At 37.8% G+C, this 20152-nt stretch overlaps 2 protein-coding genes across 15 annotated transcripts in view; one reads left to right on the top strand and one right to left on the bottom strand.

Moving 5' to 3' along the window:
- Nucleotides 1-8879, bottom strand: part of rnf44 (ring finger protein 44) — an 18583-nt gene extending 9704 nt beyond the window's left edge. For 7 of the 14 annotated variants that reach the window (XR_002274555.1, XR_002274547.1, XR_002274552.1 and 4 more), the window contains exons 1-7: nt 6960-7437; nt 5621-5813; nt 4410-4632; nt 4082-4249; nt 3467-3640; nt 3183-3344; nt 1153-1295 (exon numbers count right to left, since the gene is read on the bottom strand). Coding sequence is in view for 8 of the 14 variants with exons in the window: in XM_020595196.1 (XP_020450852.1) it covers nt 1153-1295; nt 3183-3344; nt 3467-3640; nt 4082-4249; nt 4410-4632; nt 5621-5727 (977 nt within the window). In the remaining 6 variants the exon portion in view is untranslated. Of the gene's footprint in view, nt 1-1152; nt 1296-3182; nt 3345-3466; nt 3641-4081; nt 4250-4409; nt 4633-5620; nt 5814-5882; nt 6308-6365; nt 6921-6959; nt 7438-8558 lie in introns of those variants that run through there. The other 7 variants (XM_020595217.1, XM_020595209.1, XM_020595263.1 and 4 more) reach the window with 7 other exon arrangements.
- Nucleotides 7971-20150, top strand: LOC109955218 (cadherin-related family member 2-like). Its single transcript, XM_020591164.1, has 17 exons — nt 7971-8399; nt 10036-10174; nt 11415-11502; nt 13331-13387; nt 13468-13527; nt 13642-13781; nt 13884-13934; nt 14044-14133; nt 14594-14683; nt 14768-14890; nt 17048-17191; nt 17398-17473; nt 17758-17867; nt 19480-19701; nt 19809-19828; nt 19881-20010; nt 20100-20150. Exons 4-17 carry the CDS (start codon nt 13333-13335, stop codon nt 20148-20150), a joined length of 1362 nt encoding a protein of 453 aa, XP_020446820.1. The 5' UTR covers nt 7971-8399; nt 10036-10174; nt 11415-11502; nt 13331-13332.
- The last annotated feature ends 2 nt before the right edge of the window (nt 20151-20152 follow it).

The following is a 20152-nucleotide window of genomic DNA, read 5'->3' as shown; positions in this document are numbered from 1 at the left end:
TCTCGCTGGGTAAACTGCAAACTCGTTTTTATCTCCTGTATTTCTCTGGTCATGTCGTCGAGTCTCTTGTTATTTGTCTCCATAAGTAGTTGCACAAAACCTTTGAAGTTGTCTTGTTGTTGGCTCAACAGTGCGGTGTACATCTGCTTCTGCTGACTCAACATCTCTGTTACTTGCGCCGCTGAAATATAATCCTCTTCTGCTTCAACACCCTCATTCGCTTCTGATTTATTAGCTCTTTTCCCACTTGGAGGCATTTTAATAGTTGTAGAATTTGTTCAAAGACTTGAAAATGTAGAAGATGTGAAAAATCGTAGAACAGGTTATGCTTCACCAAGACCTGGATGAACAACAACACTCCAGATTCTGTGGTCTCCTTACAAGGATTTACACTAATTCGGGCAGATCGAAGCACGGCTGACTGTGGTAAGAGGAAAGGTGGAGGTTTGGCGGTGTACTTTAATAACAGATGGTGCAATCCCGGACACATAACTGTTAAGGAAAAATTCTGTAGTAGAGACATTGATTTTTATCAAGATATGTGTGTGGTGTTTGTTTCTCATGGTGTTATGTTGTTTGTTCTCCATTACTGCTGAAACACTGAAATTTCCCCATTGAGGGATCAATAAAGTACCTACCTACCTATCCAAGTCCAAGCACAACTTTCATAGCTATGAAAAATATCGAATATACCTCTTTCAAAACTTTCAGCAATCTTTTTGGTCTCTAAACATCTAATGGGGTATTACTGACCTACTGTTGTCAGACGACTGCCAAGTTGGTCCAAAAGATTGTGGCGAATTGAAAACAAAACAACATGCCTGTTCACTGCAGTGCTTTTTCCAAGTAGTGTGCTGCAGACACATGCATTACTGAGCTGACACTTCACTGAGCCAAAATTTAAACAGATTCTCATTAATAAACTAGGTCTACTTTGTTAATACAGCATACAGGGTTCCTTATGGCTACATATAAAGCCATATTTTTGCTCCAAGACATAAAAATCCCCCCAAAAAACGCAAGAATACTTTCCATAGATATATAATTATCCATTTTCAAATCAAAAACATCCCAGTACCAAAAATCTGAGGCCAGTAATCCAGTATACATTTTATACTACATGGTTCTTATGTATACTGCAGATATACTCACAGGAAGTAAGGGAGGAAGCCTGGGTAGTAAGATGGAGGGGGTGGAGGAGGAGGAAGCGGCTGCTGCAACCGGTATCTCTGTCCACTCACTCGCCGAGGAAACATGTGGGGATATGGCTGAGGAAAGGAAATCATCATGAAATTCTGTAAACAAAAGGTTTTGAATCAATTGCACCATCTTCTTTAGTTGTACTTCATAGTGATCAAAACAGAACAAAATAATGATAACAGGTTCAGGAGAAATCTGCCAGGATTATAAATCAAATAATAAAAATGAGCTGTGAGCAAAATGAGTAAAAACCCCTATGAACAGCTCATAGAACAGTTGTGCCATTGTTCTGGACTTTTGATGGCATATACACTAGCAAGTAAAAAAAATGAACTAACATCATCATGCAAGTTTTTGCTACAAATGTTAGTGAAATTCTGTTGTACAAATAAAAACAGACCCTTGTTCAGACCACCAGACATTTTAGAAACAAAAAGCATTTTTATTTTCAATACTATAGCATACTATTCTATCCTATGCTTTAAATGGAACTTGAGAGCATGATAGTTTTAAGTTATTTGATGAGATGAAAAGAGGTACATTTTGGATGATTCGACAACTTTGATTGGCAGTCTGATATTGTGATTCCACCTCTGGTCACTACTTTACACAATCTGGTTGCAAAATGTGTCAAAAAAGCAAGATGGCCACCCCCGTAGTCAATAGTTTGGGTTCACTTTTGTATGATGGCAGAAAGTAGTGAACATTGTCCATCTTCACATACAGTTAGTGGTTGTAATCAGCTAGGGATGTAACAATATCAAAAAGTCATAAGGCCACGCTAAAAAGTCTATGATAAGATATTTATTACAATATTAAAAAGAAGGAAAAAAGATGAAAAATGCCCTTTAGTCATTTATATACCAGCATTTTTTGTATAATGTATATAAAAGATAATGCAGCGGTAAGCAGCAGTCCTTTTATGAGATTAAATATTGCAGCAGCTGGATCTTGTAAATAAAAGAAGTCACACTTGCAGGTTAAATTTCTCAGTATACTACTAGACCAGTTGAAGCTGGTCTCCCCATGCCCCAACCACTGAGTGCAGTAGTGAGCAAATCACTGCTTGGTACACCAGAGTGACGAGAAGAAGGCGCCAAGCTAGGGCACTCCACATACAAGTAAGATTTGTACTATATTGGAGGTGCTTTTCAAATATTGTTGTCTACTTTTTCAATAGAAAAGCCTGTAATGGTGGTTACTAAGTGGTTAGATTGCGTATGTGCATCCGGTTTGTTTGCCCATCTCCGTTAAATTGTCGCGCATGGTCAGGTCCCAACTCTTTCTGTGAGATGTATGCAGGACTGTCTCAGTCCTAAAAAGGGCTAGTACTGTGGTCATCCTGCAGTAATTGCAAGTTGTTTCTGAGTTTCCTTTCTGCCCGTGTCATTTCCTGAAAGGGGAAAACTGAAATGCTGCCACACAACAGCTGTAAAAGTTGATGGTCGAGGATCCGCTATGTCAGTTTCAAATTCTGTGACCGGCATGCAGTTATACTAATGAAATAACCATATGTGGATACCATCATAGTCCCACGACTTTATTGAGACAGTCTTCTGTCGCAAAAGTACAAATATCGTTACATCTCTATACTCAAGTCAACACCTTCCTTTATAACAACCTTATAGCTCTTGTAGCTAAGAGTGGCGACAGTGTTAAGATATAGCTCTCATGGTACTGACTGAAAAAAAGGAGTGACTAGCGTTTGCAGTACAATCCCCTGTTGAAACAAGCCAATTATGTACATTCAACTTCTCCCAACAACTACATTTCCTGCCGCTGGAAGGCAAAACTGTTAAAAGGCATAAATCACATTTTCAAGTTTTTAATGCCCTCTGTGGTATTTTTAAGGAAACTAAATTCAGTGCTTCTGTTAAGACTTCTCAAGACTTGCAGATATCCTGTGTAGCAGACAGTCTTTAAGTGCACTGTCAATGTCCCTGGAAAATAAAGGCCTGAAAACGTCTCAGATGCTCTCTTACCACTCCGAAGGGAAGCTCCTGATGCAGAGGCTCTTGAGGAAGATACTGTAGGGGCAGAGAAGGAGGCAGTGCTGGTGGGTGATGAGAGGGAGGGTAGGAGAAGGTCCCTAATGGGTGCTGGTCCCCTCTTAGGTCAACTTCATTGTCTACCCTCTGTAGAGGCTGAGAGGAGAGAGAAAAGGTTGCCGTTAGACCCAACACGTGAATGTAAAAGAGCAAAATAGAAATTAAATTCTACATCCATTTATGTTCATCAATAAAGGCAGAGAATGTCAACTACTCACCATGCGTGGGTGCTGAGGCTGTAAAGGGACAAACTGGCTCAAAGGAGTAAGGTGCGGCGGCTGGTGGGGGGGTACAGATGGGGTTGGGTGCAATACAAAATGTTCGCTGGAGATCAGTGGGGGAAAGGCTTGATAAGACACTGGCATATGCTGCATGGTGCATGCCTGTATGAGCTGAGGAGAGAAAAACATACAAGAAGGGAATTTATCTAAGTCCATATTCTTTTTTTGATTTTTATCAACAGCCAAAATGAGCACTCTGATGCAGACTGCACCTAACCAAGGCAAACCTACTACTTATATTCACAACAAGGTAGTTGTAACGAAAGCATGTTGTAAGTATGTAGCTGAAGTGATGCATTACATAAAACCGTAGCACTAACAGTACTGTCACAACACCACAGTTTTGTCCAATTCTCACTTTAGTTATCATTCTGGACTAGTGTAACAGGCTACATGTACAACAGAATCATATTTTATAACTAAATTACATTAAATCCTGCACAGTAACAGCAGTAGCTTATTTATTAGTCATGAACAGTGACAAATTGTATGGCTGGTATGATGTTCTACATGGAAGCCACTGACATTTGGGCTCTTCCTTTTCAAACTCACAGGAGGAGGAAGGCAGCAGAGCAGAGAGAGCTGTCCGCTGAACATTACCGAGCATGCTGGGAGCTGCTGAGTGTTGCACCCTGGAAGGGGCTGCCCAGTGTGGATGGGAAATCCGTGGGTCGTCACCGTCGTAACAGTGTATGATATTGGAACGGATCCCTGGTGCATCTTTTGCAAAAAGAAGTGGGGAGGGGGAGATGGGGTGACTCCACAATTTGCCAAAAAGATCTCATCATATCTCACATTAAGACACTGAAGACAACACACCAAGTCATGTTTAATTAATGTTAGAACATCTTTATCCATCAGGCTGTCTTCGTTCTTTTACCTGGTCATGGAGATCCACCATGATGGGGCTCTGCTGTGGCAGGTGAGCAGCAGGGTGAAGCATGCGTGGTGGTGTGCTGGTGTGGCTGTATTGTCTGGACTCATCTAAAGGAACCTGTTGGTGATGGTGAGAGAAAAGCAGATGATGGAAATTCTCATCCTGGACCAGGGAAGTGTGCAGTACAGGTCTGTCTCGTCGCCCCCACTGGCGTCTCACTGGTGGACTGTAAGATCATATAGCAAAAAGATATTATCACAGTGCAGTACATTCTCCCTTAAACATGAAAAGTAAGTTGTTTCCTTTAAATGAATAGATTTTTCAGACAGACAATTTTTAATGTTAAGATATTTTATTTTTCGATTTGCAAAACACAAAAGACAAGTCAATATAGTGGTAAAGTTTTCCCCAGTCAAAAATATATCAATACAAATCAATATTACAGGTATGTGCATCCAAACCTAAACAAAGTACATATTTCTTATGTTACTGGCATAATGCATTGATATTGGCTGCTGGGAGCATAAGCCACAATTTAGCAATTTTTTCCTTTTCTTTAAATTTCTTGTGCCAAAACAAGCCACTAATACTTTAAGTCTGTATTTAGTATATGCTGGTGTGTGTTAGCAGGAGTTTATAGTGTTTGAAAAATCTCCTTTATTTCAATGAGCCTATGTGTAGTTTTGATGGCTAGAGCCATGGCAACATGTTGCTGTGTCAACACAGCTGGAGGCTCTAATAACCTGACATTATTACAGAGCCAGCGATTTAAGATCTGCAGTAATATAATGTCATTACTCATAAAACAGTTATTGTCTGGAGAATTTAATCTAGGTAAATCCTATAAAATATTCCAACATATGCAGTGTATTCAGCTGCCACAATATTATACATATGCCATTACCCACAAGGAAAGTTCTGCTGTAATGATTATAGTTCATGACTAGCACACAGACTGTTTGTCTTTACTTCTAACAACTGCTTTCATTTTAAATTTACAATCAAGAAAACTAAAAAAAAAGGTGCATACTGCTGTTTTCACTGGTGGTTAAGGCAACATGAGTCAGACACAAATCTTACATTTTAGCTGATGATTTGAAAGAATCCCATTCTCTGTTTTAATACTTTTAAGTAAAATACTACTAATCTATACAAAAAAGAGCGATAGAAACAAAAACGCCTTAAGAAAAGAAAAGAAAAGCTGGAGATCGTACCTTCTCCTGAGATGCACTGGGGCGTTGCAGGGCTCTCCAAGGAACCTCCTAGGGTTTAAGGGGGCTGTTGATGGCAGCCTATTTACTGCTATTTCCCATGGTCGCATTGGTGACGTCCTGCAGACGAGTCACACTCTGGGAAAGGAAACCTTACAATGGAGGCACCTGTATGTTGCCTCTGATTGTCTTAACCCTGGGAGAAAAAAAACATGCCAATTGACAGATTGATTCTTATGCTTTGCCAGCTGAGCACACAGTATACCTGCACAAATCCTCTTCTTGGCCATCTAGGTCCAATCAAGGAATCTGACTGCATACCCCCTAAAAGTATAGAATAGGCCTACCTGGCCTATCTGACAAAACGTCTGAGACTTAATATTTTACTGAAGCATGGGCACACATTGTTGTTCAGGGGTTCATATTTAGCTGCAATGTTTCAGTTCTATAGACCCTTTTCAGGCTTCTTCTATTTTAATTGAAATCTTACATTTACTGTACTTAGGCGCATACATCACACAACTTCTCTCACTTGGCATAATGACTGATGCCAACATTTAAAATGCATAAGACAACGTTTAAAACAGTGTTATCGCAAACTACCAGATAAATAACAATTAGACTAATCAAGATATAGGCCATTTATAAGGACATTATTGTTATTACCAATGAAAAAGCGCCACAAACATATCTGGTTTCAGCTATACATTTTCTTAGATTAATCTTTAAGGTATTACAAATGCGTTACCGTTACATGTGTAGAGTATAACAGAAACGCCCAAATGTAGAGTATTCACAAGTGTTTAGTAATTTACGGGGTATACTCGAGGACAAAATAAATAGGAGTCGCTGTGTCTGCATGAACAAAAACATGGAAAGCCATGTGCTCAAAAGACAAAGCAACAACAAAAGATGTGGTAGACGATCGGAACCACGGGCTATCTGGCAATTTTGAGGGCGACTATAACATTACACAATTTCTTACAACTAACTAATATGCAAAGCCCAGCACACGTCACTGCGAAAATGAACTATTATCGTCGCGGCAGCTGTTTGGCTTCTTATTGCCAGGGAATATTCGATGTCCCCTGTTGAAGGAGAGCAGCTAACTTTAGCCAAGCTAGGCTAACGCTTTGTCAAAACATAGCAGGACCCAGTTGCAGTGACCGTTGTTAGCCGCTACTTAGCCAACATGCTAATAAAAGAATAGGACATCTGCTCGGTTACCACTGCATATTGTAGTTACTCATGTAACTTCCAATATTATACCATACACAAAAATGTGCATTGTACAGACAGGTTTAGCTATGCGAGTTGGCCACCAGCACAGTTCACGTCTTACTTTCTTAGCTAATTTGCTTGCTCGGTGAGACGGGGAGATGGCAGGTATTTCAGCCTCCGAAATGTCGTGTCCCATCAAGATATCCTTGATGCAATCGTCTGTAACCGACTACAACCACCCGATAGATACTAAAGTTAGCTATCTATCAATCGACTGTCTCCTCCAAGAGATTTTTGACAATGTCCCCAATTGTGCAGCTATTAGCTTGCTAACGCTAGTCGGCTTATAGACGCTTCAAACAGATGCATAGGGAATAGGTTTTCTCTGGAAACCGTAAAATGGCATGTCCGTGAACGGCAGCGTTTACCTGAGCTGAATATACCGTTAAACGCGTGAAAATGCGACGTTAGCTACACAAAGATAGACAACATTCCTTGGCGCGTGTGTGTTCCTTGAAATGCATTGTTATGGTGGAACCACGCCTCGTTCTCCGAGCAGCCAATCAGCGCGTAGCAAACACAGACAGCAGCCGACCAGACTGTGTTAGCTACATTAAACCAAAACAAGCAGGTCCTGTGTTACTTGTAGTGTTTAAAAACGTTGCCCGAGAGGTCTACTCCGTTGATTATATTCTTTCTTTCTTTCGTAAGCTACCTACCTCATAGCTATACAGTGCTTTTACAAATAATAGTTAACAGTGTTGGCAGTAACCAGATACTGTAAAGTAACTTTAAAGTACTGCAGTTCAACCTCAACATATAAAATATACTTTAAAGTTCTCCTTACATTGCAATGCATCAGTAATAATGATCCAATAACGACAATAAAATTATTCAGTCAGGGTGAACTCTGTGACTTTAAGCTCATTTTATCACAAATATGTACTTAAAGTGTTATTAAAATTAATGCAGGACCTATGATATATTGTTTATGCTGTAGTGCACTGACACCCCCTGTAAATAAATAAATAAAAGGGAGACAAGTTACCACAAGAAATGAGAGAGACATTTTGAGGAATTTTCAGGTCAGTGATGAAATGGTTGCATTTAAATAATAAGTAAGTGATAATTCAGTAGAACACTGCTTTACTTTACTGTAGATCTATACTCTACTGTGGCCCACGGTCTGTTTTGACTCATACTGGAGGCCACAGTGTCCTAGGTTATACTACCCAGACGGTTATGTAATATTGCACTTGCATGATCAAGTGAGAAGCAACCTTTAACAGTTATTATACAAAGACTTCGTTTATGTTTTGTAGAGCAGATGCCAAAGACTACCGTGTATTTGATACTGCACTTGAGGATTCACAGGCTTTATTAGGCCTTAAAAGCTACATTTCAGGCCCAATTTGTCCTTAAGAGTTAATAAATAATGTATTCGTCTGTTTTGTATTCTCTACTGTAACGCACTAGGGTACATCCCATGTATCCAACAGTATGCACCTAATGAGAAGCTAACTAAGGAGAGGAGCAGCACTATACAACACGTAGACTAAAGGTAAATATTACCACACCGCACTCGGCAGCAGCAAAACAAGGAGGGGCTGGAGGTTGAGCAGGATGACAGCCCTAATAACCCGTCCAAACATCTCCCATAAACACGCACCACACATCTCCAAAATTCAACCAATAACAAGAGGAGAAGGAGTGTAGTTACCCGATTGTTAATATGCAAACATCTGATCACCGATGTTTCCCTTGTAATGGTCACATCTCGTTAGGCTAAGTGCGGCATCCTACGGTCAGCTGTTCAAGTGTGGAACATTCCGTGGATTTCACCACTACTGTTAAGAAGGTGCTAAACATTAGACCCTCGTATTATCAGTACATTCTGTCTAAATATTGCGGTGATTATTGGCGTTGCAACCCCCGAGATTACTTCTGTAATCGCCACTGTTTGGTTTAGGAAATGGTAATCCAGCTCCACCGCTGTGCTGGGTTTCTGCACTTCCCCGTTACACCCCCATTTCTGCGTATTTCCAGAGCAGAGACCACACGCCATGCTGCCATTTTTACCGTAATGGACAGAAAACAGTGTGCCAAACTTAGCAAAACCCGTTAATACCACACACCATGTTCATGTACTGTAAAGGTCCTGCATTCAGATTTTTACTTAAAGTATATAACCTATTAGGCTACTAGCAATATTTGGGCCTACTTATGGTAGGCTATCTAAAGTACATGTCCATCTGAAGTGTAGTGGATAGTATAGCTTAAAGTTGCAGGGTATTAAAGGAATTTACAAGCACTTCAAAATTGTACCTCAGTACAAGCTTTAGTACATGTACTTATACTTTACCCCACTGCTTCTCAGTAATGTCTGTGTAGATTGGCTTTAGATGCCATGCAGGTGTAATATTGTTTGATATAATAATACAATAATTTAAATCCTTTTTTGAAAAAGTGCTATTTTTAATACATGTTTATATTGCAGTCTTCTGTGGAAGCCTATATATGTAAATATCAACTAACTTTTGACCCTATTTGTAAGTGCAGCACTAATTATTTTTCACATCTGCTCAAAACACAAAGTCACGGTAACTACTACTTTTTAAACTCAAGTTTCTGTTGAATGGAATTGCTTTAGGAGTGTTTTATTATGTCCCCACCCATTTACTGTATATATTTCTTTTCCTGGATCAGATGTGGCAGGGTAAGTCATAAACCAAAGTCTAACTGCATAAGATTATAGGAACAAAGTTCTATGTTTGTCATCAATAGCCAGACTGAGTACACTTTGAACGATAATATCCCTGTGGTTTATTAGCACTAGTTTGTTTCCTCTTCATAATCTGTTCAACTGAATATGTTCTTTTTTTTAAAAAAAAGCATACTTTTCATCAATCTGACCCACTTTGATACTTTTTGACATTTGACACATTTAGGCTAACTGAACAAATTAGCATCATAATATTGTTGCTAAAGAAAGGGGACACTCTATTTCATAGCTTAATTCCTTCCCAGTAGGATTGGATCACATATATAGAACCAAATTAGTTTCTCAGCCATTCTTTGATTTGGCTCTGCAGTCAGTGTCGGTCGGCCCACCATTTTAGTGCAGACTGAAATACAGTATCTTTACAAGTATTAGATGGCTTGCTGTGCTATTTATTTATTTATTTGTTTATTTACAGACATTCGTGATTAGCTTGAGCATGCCTCCTACTTCAGCCTGGTGTGCTCCTGACTTTTCACCCAGCTCAACTATGATAAGTATTTCTGGTTTTGAGTGGACTGCTTCATTAAATATAAGATGGATTAGTTTGAAATTTGGTACGTATACATATGTGGCCCACACAGGAAGAATTGTTTAGACTCTGGTGATGTTTTTACTTTTAATTAAACTGACATTCCCATCAGGCTCAACTAAAATGATAAACTTGCATCAGCTTGTTAGCATCAGCTTATTCTATCTCTGCCAGAAGTCTAATTTATTCATCTGTCCACCACTGATTCAAACTGGAATAACCGAACAGCTTTTGGATGGATTGCCATAAAATGTGGCTCAGGCATTCATGTTCCCTTCAGCCACTGCCTCTCCATATGTGTTTGCACTAATTATGAAATGTTAGCATGATAATGGTAGTAGCATAGTAAGCAGTATAGCATCAGCATGTTAGCATGTGCATTTTAGCAATCCTGTGTTAGCATTTAGCTTAAAGCACTGCTGTCCCTTGATACAGACACTCAGAGCCCTAGCATGTTACAGTTTAAACACTGTATTCCTATTGAAATATCAGTTTTCTCTCTTTAGATACATATTTTTTTTATTTTACAATGAATAGCACTTATTTTGGCTTTATTTTTTATTAGTTTTATGCCAGAAATGTTTGTGGTAGGTTCTCTTCCAAACCCAAAGAAGCCTGATATAACACCTGTTTTGTTTGGAACATACAGTAAATGTTTCTCATTAGCGTAAAGAGGTGAAGTGTCATGCTTTTCTGTAGAGGCAAATATCTGATTATGAATGAAGCCAGTGGGTACAAGAGAAAATTATCCTTTGTGTGATGCCCTTTAATTAGGAGAGCAGACCAGAGAGGGGTGGGGGTTTACGCTCATTAGAGTGGCACATGGATCTAGACATCAGTCCAGTCATTGGTTCTGATGAGACACGTATTAAAAAGGGCTTTGGTCACACTGGCTTTTCTCAAAAGAAGTAAACAGACTGATGTTGCTGCCATGACAACAGAAGCACCCATTCAGACAAAAAAGCAGTTCACATGCTCCTGGGGTTTGGGTATGGACACTAGTGACCCAGTATGGCACGATATGTATTAGTGACAGGGCTGGGCAGAGTTCACTCATTATTATCCAGGCTTAAAGAGCCATAATATAGCAATGTGTGGGAGCAAACAACAGTTGGATATTTTCAGTTTTGCAAAGTTGATCTGTCTTAATTTTAACAATCAGTAAAAGTGCATTTGGGTGTTTTTTCTTTTACAAACAAACAAGAAGGAGGTGAAGTATGATGCTACTGACAGTGCTCGTATGTGTTAATCATTTATATTTACAGCAGCAGATGATAATCAATGGGAGAGACAAGAGACAAAGGTCTGATACAGACATAAGGAAAGGAGAAGCTTCTCCGTGAACACCATCTGGTAAGTCTGACTGCTGCATTTTAAATCAGATTGACTTTTTAAAAGTGTTAGTGTGTCGTTTTAGTGACTATAGAGCTCAGTGACTAATGCAATTTCAATTCTCAATATGTACATGCATAAATGTGTTGTAACTGAATAGATAAGAAATATACAGGATATGTCACTCTTTTCAGTTGGATGTTAGGATAGAATTAAAGTCTGTACTCCTCTTTTGATAGCTACTGATTATACTGGACTGAACAATCCTGAAAACAAGCATTAAAATTCTGTTTATTCTCATGTACAAACTGTCATTGCTCATAACATCCAAAACTTGGCACAAGTACAGATTTGAACTCTTTTCAGTCTTTACACCAAGTAGAAACAACGGAACTATTGGCAAACCCCTTAAAAAGCTTAAAGTAATTTTAATCATTCATATAAACCCAGGGTTCCTTAAAGCACAATTCCCTAAATAAAACCTAGATAAAAATTTTCAAACAAAATCAGGAATGTAAAATCTGATTGTAAAATTTCTGACTTGACTTTGTTCTTCTGAGGATTAACTTCAGTTATTTTTACCTATTAAATTTATTTCATGCACCTTAATTTTAACAATTATTTTACCTTAATTTAAGGTGTGAGTTTAAGGGGTTCTGTTCTCAACTGAATGTAAGGCAAAACTACAAAAATACGCCCAGATGTTCTCAGAATGTGTTTTACATGTTGCTCTTGTTTGATTAAAATCTCCAATATTGTACTGTACCAATTCTTGCTTATATTGAAAAAATGGTTGTAACCATATTTTCTAACATAATATCATTTCAAATAATATAGCTTTGCCTTTAAGTCAGTGTACCTCCAACTTTGGAACTTTTCAGCATGTCATGGCACCTCACTCAGCGACGTGACATGGGGTGTTTTAACTGCCTTTTATGATGTTATATGATTTGGGTGTGGCCAAATGTGCAGTACACTGTTAAATTTCAAACCAGAGTATTATCAGGGCATGAGCAGTTTTCCACCCAATGTGTTTATCAGGTAACTTTGAATATCTGTGAAACGAAACTGCTTACATCCGACATCATAAATTACTTACTTACTACTTATTCAGAGGAATAAAATGCACAATTCATTGTGTATATACGTATTCTACCTCAGATTGTCTCTTTAAGTGACAGTTTAAAAAAAAAAAAAGACATTTCTTTAATTTGGAAATTGCGTAATTGTGCCTTACAAGCAGGCTTGCAATTTACAATTATTTTCATTATCCATTAATCAGTTGATTTTTTTAAATTATATGATTTATTATTAAGTCTATAAAACAATAATAGTGAAAAATATCACAATTTTACATCTGTTGGTGTTAGTCAGTTGTCAACTTTGGTCCAGACTGAAATATCTCAGCAAATACTTAATGGATTGTATGGACATTCATGGTCCCCAGAGCATAAATCCTCCAGACTTTGGTGTTTACAGTACATGTAACATCACCAACAGGATAATGTATTTGTTTTTTAATGACATTGTCTTGATAACTACAGTATGGGATGGATTGCTATGAAATTTGGTACAGACATTCATGGTGGCCTGAGGATTTCTTGTAATAACTTAATGTAGTACAGCTAGGTTTTGTTTTTCCAACACCAAATACTTGCAATACTAATGATACTCCCATCAAAGTCAGCTGTACTTTGGTGCTGATGAGCAAATGTTAATATGCTAACACACTAAATTAATATGGCCAACAGATTGGATTATTAATTATATCGACTAAACAGCACCATGTTAGCTCAAAGCACCAGGGTATTATATAAGTATTTTGTTTGTTGTCTTTGTTTTCATGCAGACATGGAAGAGACCACAAGAAGTGTACTACTGTTGTGTCTTCTTAGCTTAACTAATGGTTAGTATTCATTTGATTTTACTGTAATTTTGTCATTATGCCTTTACTACCTAACACTTAAATACTGTGTGTTTCAACAGCAAATAGCGCCCCTGTAATCAACGCTAGAGCTTATCCTGTATGTGAAGCCACCCCCAAAGGTACGTGTGTGTGTGTGGAATATTGAAAATGCTTTTTATTTCCTTTTTGCCATATTATGCTTCAATAAATACTGCACACAATTTGACATGTTCTACTTGATGTTGTTTTCACAGGTGTTACTGCATTTAAAATAGACGCAACAGACGCAGACAATGACCCACTGACTTATACACTTTCTGGGACCAATGCCCCATACTTCAAAGTAATCAAAAATACTGGGGATGTAATAGTCGAAAAGCCACTAGATCGAGAGGTATGGTGTAGTGAGACCCTTCGGTCGTCAACAACCTCATTTTGATTATGTGTTTTATCTGTGTATTTATTTATTTTTAATTATTATTTTTTTAAATTATAGGCAGGCAATGTAATGAACCTTGACGTTGTTGTCTCTGATGGTTTCAGTTCTGTAAGTGACATTTAAGTTTGTGTTACTCATCCATTTTTTTTTTGTATTGATATCTTATCGGTATGTTTTATCATTTTATTAATAAAAGGCATCATTCCATGTCTTCCAGACAGGAGAGGAGTTGACAATAATATTAGAAGATGCCAACGACAACAAGCCCATATTTGAGAATCCTTCATATGATACTGAAATCAAAGAAGTAAGTCAACCAAGTTAATAGTTCTCTTTTCTACCCCAGTATTTTTTGTTGTTAATAGAATTAATGTCAGCTTAACATTATATATTGATTGGTGAGAGATAGGCATTAATTTGCCAATCTGTTACTATGTCAAATTTAGTTTACACAGTTGTTAATGCTGAGAGACATGGAAGCGTTTCATTTTCTGCTTCCTTTTATAGATAACACTTCACACAATGCGGTACACAAAATATGATTGGTTACTAGGGAACAAATGGGGAATGATCTGCATCATTCAACTTTTAATGTAAATCTAATAATGATTAGTTACTAGAGAACTGAATGGGAGATACTATATCAGTGAATCATTAGGTAATGATTAGTTCATAATTATGGCTAAGTCGATCATGCTGTCCACTTTCTTCACGAGTCGTTCTCGATTACCTGTGTTGCCTTCTTTTTCTTTTGGGTTTATCATTAGAATACCCCTGTAGGTACAACTCTCTTTAAGGTGCATGCCACTGATGCTGACACTGGAACTGCTGGTGTTGTTCGATATAACATTGATGAAGTAAGCTTATTTACTTTATTCATTAATATTATATGTTGATGTGCCATAAACATTATTAAAACATCAACTACACTGTTTTTTTAGGTCATTCCAAAAGATGGATCCAGTCTGTTTAATATCACAGAAATAACTGGTGCAGTCATCTTAAATGGGAGTCTGAATTATACTTCTCTCGGCACTTCCTATCGGCTGAAGATAAATGCAACTGTAAGTATAACGCTTCAAGTTGAGTTTGGGTTTTATATATTTGCCATCAATGACAATTACTAAGAAAAAGTAGTGACAAAGCCTCCCTAAATCATCAAACACTTCTTAGTATAAGCTCACATTTCCTTAAACATTAAAAGCAATAGTTGAACATTTTTTAATTATGGTTACCTGGTTTCTTGCTAAGAGTTACATGAGAAGATGAATGCCATTTTCATATCTCTACGGTCAATGTGAGGCTACCACCAGCAGTCTGTTAGCTTAGCTTAGCAAGACTTGAAACTAGGAAACAGCTAATATGGTTTTGTCCTAGCTGAAACCACTATTTGTCACTTTTAGACTTCAGTCTTTGTGTGAATTAAACTATTTTGTTTAACCATATTAATCAGTAATCTTTTAAGGTGCTGTTAGACTTTCTTTTAGTTTTGGACAGTGCCCGACTACCAGTCTCCACCCCATTTTCAGTGTTTAGAGCTAACCAGCTCCTGGCACAAGTTTCATAATAAACAGAGAGGTGTGAGAGAGGTATCAATAACTCTGGGCAAGAAACTGAATAATCATATTTTCGTAATATTAAAATATTTCTTTATGTGAGACTGTGAGGGACCCTTAAAGACATTAACCAGAATAACCACATCCACATTTGAAACCAGTCATTCACATGATTTACTGAAAACCACACACCCGCATAAGTGGAATGCTGTCATAAAGACTAGTTAAACTTTTTAAATACACTACTGAAACCTTTCACACACACCAGTAAAATGTGCTTATATATACAGCTCTCACATTTACATATGAAACCATTCATATATTGTCCTGAAAATCTCACACACAGAAAAGGGAAGTGCTGTTCCACACACCACTGAAACACTCTCTGTGCTTGATAACGTGGTGCACATTCTCTCCTTAGTGGAGTTGTAGAAGGTAGTGACATGCTGCTACGCTGGCGGGATGGGAAGAGCGATGCTAGGTTACTGTCCGACATGTCCATACTTGGAGTTGCAGCACTTGGCTGCTGTCCAGTTGTTGTCAATTTGACAGGGTTCTGGTGGTCTCGCTGAGGCCAGTATATTGTTAATTACCGCAACTGCTTCACTGGGACTATATGCAGGCTGTTGAGCAGACATCAGTGTGGCAAAGAAACGTCATTAGGATGTATTTTGAAATGTGCTTTGTTTTTTCAGCCACCTTTCGTTTTAACTGAAATCCTCTTGGCCTCTGGTGTGTGTGAAAGCTTTCACTAGTCTTTATTAGAGCATTTCACTTGAGTGTGTAAAAGAATTTCACTTGTATGTGTGTGAGTATAATGTGAATGATTTCATATGTCAGTCTAAGAGGAGATTTATCAGGTTTGTACTGTATATAACTACATTTTACTAGTTTGTGTAAAAGCTTTTTAGTAGAGGGTGTGAGAGCTTTTCATTTGTGTATGTGAGTGTATAACTTTTCAGTTGATTGTTTGAGAGCTTTTCACTCTTATCTATGAAAGTGTGTCACTTTTGTGTGTGTGTGTGTGTGTGTGTGTGTGTGTGTGTGGTTATCAGTATAGCATGTGAATGACTGGTTTCATAGGTGGATGAGAGAGGACAATTCTGGTTAATGTCTCTAAGGGTCCCTCATATGAAACAGTTTTAAACTTACATTCATAATAATATAAGCACATTGAATTGTTTACCCATGAGACTGGCTTATTTCATATACAGTACATTTACCTTTAACTAAATATGAAATGTTTATCAGCCTTTAAGCTATAAAATTAAGGAGTTCTGTTCCTTTGTGAATAAAAAGTTACACCGATACTGGAAGTGATTAATTTAAATTTCTTATGCTATTAATACAGCACAAATGATTTTCAAATGTTGTGTGACTTTTAAATATAACTTTTTGGTTTTGTTAATTATGTTGTTTTTCTGAATTTAATCCTTGAATATTTATGCTTTCTGGTTTGATCATATTTTGCAATTTGACAACACTGTCATTCAACCAAAATTTAAACTTGATACATTAATGTATCAATTTATTGCTTTTCATATGTTTTACATATTTCAATTAATTTATTTACTAGTCTATAATTATTATCTTGGAAAAGAACATCTTCTTGTACAAGCTGATTAACATTTTTGAATTTTAATGACCTTGCGTGTCCTATAACAGGATGGTGGAGGCGGCTGTGATAAGAAAAAGGATCCCCTCTCAAGTGTTACTTTTTCCATCATTACGGTTGTGGACGTCCCAGATCTTGACCCACAGTTCATCAATCTTCCCTACATAGGGAATGTTCTAGAGGAGTCTTCTGTGGTGAGTGCTGATAGATTATATTCAGAGGGCTGTGTCATAAAATGTGCTATAAAAAGTGAGTAAAAAGCAAATTGCAGTGGTACTACCAATGGTAATCCAGTGTACACCACCAGTCAATTATTTACAGAGTCGCCATGTTTCACGTGTGTAAATTAAAAGACTTTCAGCCACTTCTGAATTCAGAAAATCTTGTTTTCTTTTGTCAGGGCCAGTCTGTGTTAACAGTGACTGCCCTTGACCAGGACACAGGAATCAATGATGCTATGATATACAGCATTGAAGGTGAGCCTCAAAAATCTGAAGAAAATAAGTTGAAATAAGTTAATTATAGGTATGGTAGAATTAGAGAATGGTGTCGCCTGTCATGGAGCCCAGCAGACTTATGACAGTATGGCTTGATATCTACTGTGGGGCCCAGTCAAAACAGTTAACAAGAATACTGGGCTTTCATATAAATGCTCACCCTCCTTATCGTACTTTTAACTGAATATTAATAACCATGAATTTACTGTGTGCACTGACAGAGAAAGTAAAAACTTTTTGTGTTTTTTTATATTGTTTGACAGATTCAGTTCCAGATGGCCTATTTACTATTTCAAGTGAAGATGGTGTCATATCTGTGTTGTCACCCATTGACAGAGAAGCTATTGGTGACACAGTTAACCTGACTGTAAAGGTAAAAATTTTGTTTAAGTATTACATCAGTTTCCACCTCTATTTAACTTTTAACTGTTTCTGTGAGTTTGTCTTTGTCTTTGTGTAAGGTTGGGTCTGCTCTCAGTAGATATACAGAACTGTACTTTTTGTCATTACTGCGTTACTGTCCTGTCCTGCTCCATCCCTGTCTGTAAACCAGACAACAATACTTTTTTAAATGTTTCAATGTGACCATTTTAGAAAAGGATTCACTAGTACTAACAAATAAATGAATACCTTGAAGACGTGAGTACAATATTACAGTGAGTATATTGCACTTCTTCATAGCAACATGGCTCAGTGTTTCCTTAAAACCTAAAAGTGTTTTTTAATTATTTTTTTTTACGTGTCTCTTTTTGCATGGATTAAACAACTGAGATCTAATTGTAAGGTAGTTTTAGAAGTGGCAGTAAGCAGTGATTCTCATTTAACTCTTGCTAAAGAAGTGAATAAACATACTTCCCAAAATATCAAATTATTCCAAGATGTTAAAAATATAGTTTTACTCAACTTCTCATTGGTCTCTGAGCCTATTTACTGTAGTTCTAAACTGAGCACCCAAGTTAATACATCATTGCCAGTGAGATGAAAGTAATTGTGTTTTGCTTTAAAATGAGGCTGAAAGAAGAAACATAAAAAAGGGTTTCAGTTACCTTGAAGAAACATAAGAATCATGAGAGACATTCTTGAAATGGGGGATGAGCACATGGTCGAATGAGGCAGAAGGTGTAATTGAAAGGAACCCAGGGAGTGAGGCTTGGTGTGGGAGCAACATCTTGGTGAGCCTTATTGCTGCATCATCCTGCGATGGTTTCTGCAATGAGAGAGAAGAAGGTGAGGGAGCACCAAAGGTGTTTGTAAGGGAAAGTTAAAAACAACAAATTTAGACACAGGAAACTGAATAAAAATGAGGTGTGATCTTTGTTTCTGAACTTACTTTAGTCGATCATCCCTCTGATGTCTTCAGCTTGTGCAAAATGCTGCAGTTCACCTCCTGACAACCATCTGGAAACATGCCTGTATAACTGGATTCTTGCCTCAATTCGCTGGCTTTACATTGTCTAGCTGGTACATATCCATGTCCCAGCAAGATCACTCAGGTCCACCCACCAGCTGTTGCTAGATACGCCTAGGTCTAGGCTACAGCTCAGATGATTGAGCCTTTGGTCTTGCAGAGCCTAGCAGTGGACATCATGTTGGCCTCAAATGTAACACTTTTTTCTCTGGCTTTCAACTCCATCTAGAGTCTCATGATGGTTTTCTTCTTAGTTTTGCACAGTGCTTTGTGAGGCACTCGCATCTTCTTTTATGTTTTGTGTTTATAATGTAATGTTATAATGTGGTTATAACTAAAGTAAAATACAGTTTCCTAATTATGTTATGCGGTAACATATTTCGACTTGATGTGTTAGGTTGTGTAAAAGATGAAGTACATAGCGCTTATGACTAAGATTCACACAAATCTGAGACTATCTCAAAATTTTATTTGTGTATACTGAGTCTTCTTGAGCCTTAAGAACTTTCTTTAACTCTGAACTTTTATTTTGGAAACCAATGAGGGAGTAAAACTTCTGAAATTCTATTGCTTTTAGGCCACTGAGTCTCAACTGAACATCAATGGGGTCCGTGCCAGCACCACTGCAAAAGTACAGATCAACATCATTGACAAAAATGACAACAAGCCAGAGTTTTACGAGTGTGGAGGCACAGAAGACAAGCCCTCCTGTGTCAAGGCAAGTCACTTCACAGGAGAGGTTTTTGAGAACTCGGTGGGGCTTATTTCCTTCAACATGACGGTCAGAGATCCCGATAAGGTAAGGAAACAAAAAGATGATATTTTCCTGTGATGCATGTAAACTAAGTGACAAGCTCTGAGTAACATTAATGATCAAGCACAAATCTCTTTGTTGGATTTCCCCAGGATTCTCAAACTGAACTATCCAAGCACAAATCTCTTTGTTGGATTTCCACAGAGTCCTCAAATTGAACTATTTCTGGAAGGAACTGACAAGGATGTGTTTTCTGTGGTGCCTAAATCTACCTTGTCTGATAGCAAAGTTCAGCTTCAGATCAAGAAACCTGAAAAGCTGGATTTTGAAGTACAAAAACAAATGGTTCTACAGGTAAGAAAGGTTAATACAGGCCATGAGTCTGTGCTAATAATATTAGTGGTGTCTCTTGTTTTTGTTTACTGTTCTGTGCATTGGTAAAGGTGATCGCCATAGATCAAGGTAAAGCCAGCTTCCACTTACAGTTACAATAAAC

Source organism: Monopterus albus, unplaced genomic scaffold (genome assembly GCF_001952655.1).
Source record: "Monopterus albus unplaced genomic scaffold, M_albus_1.0 scaffold2.1, whole genome shotgun sequence".
Classification (NCBI taxonomy): Eukaryota; Metazoa; Chordata; class Actinopteri; order Synbranchiformes; family Synbranchidae; genus Monopterus; species Monopterus albus.
Note: the sequence above shows the minus strand (reverse complement) of the source record. Positions and strands in the feature narration are given on the sequence as shown.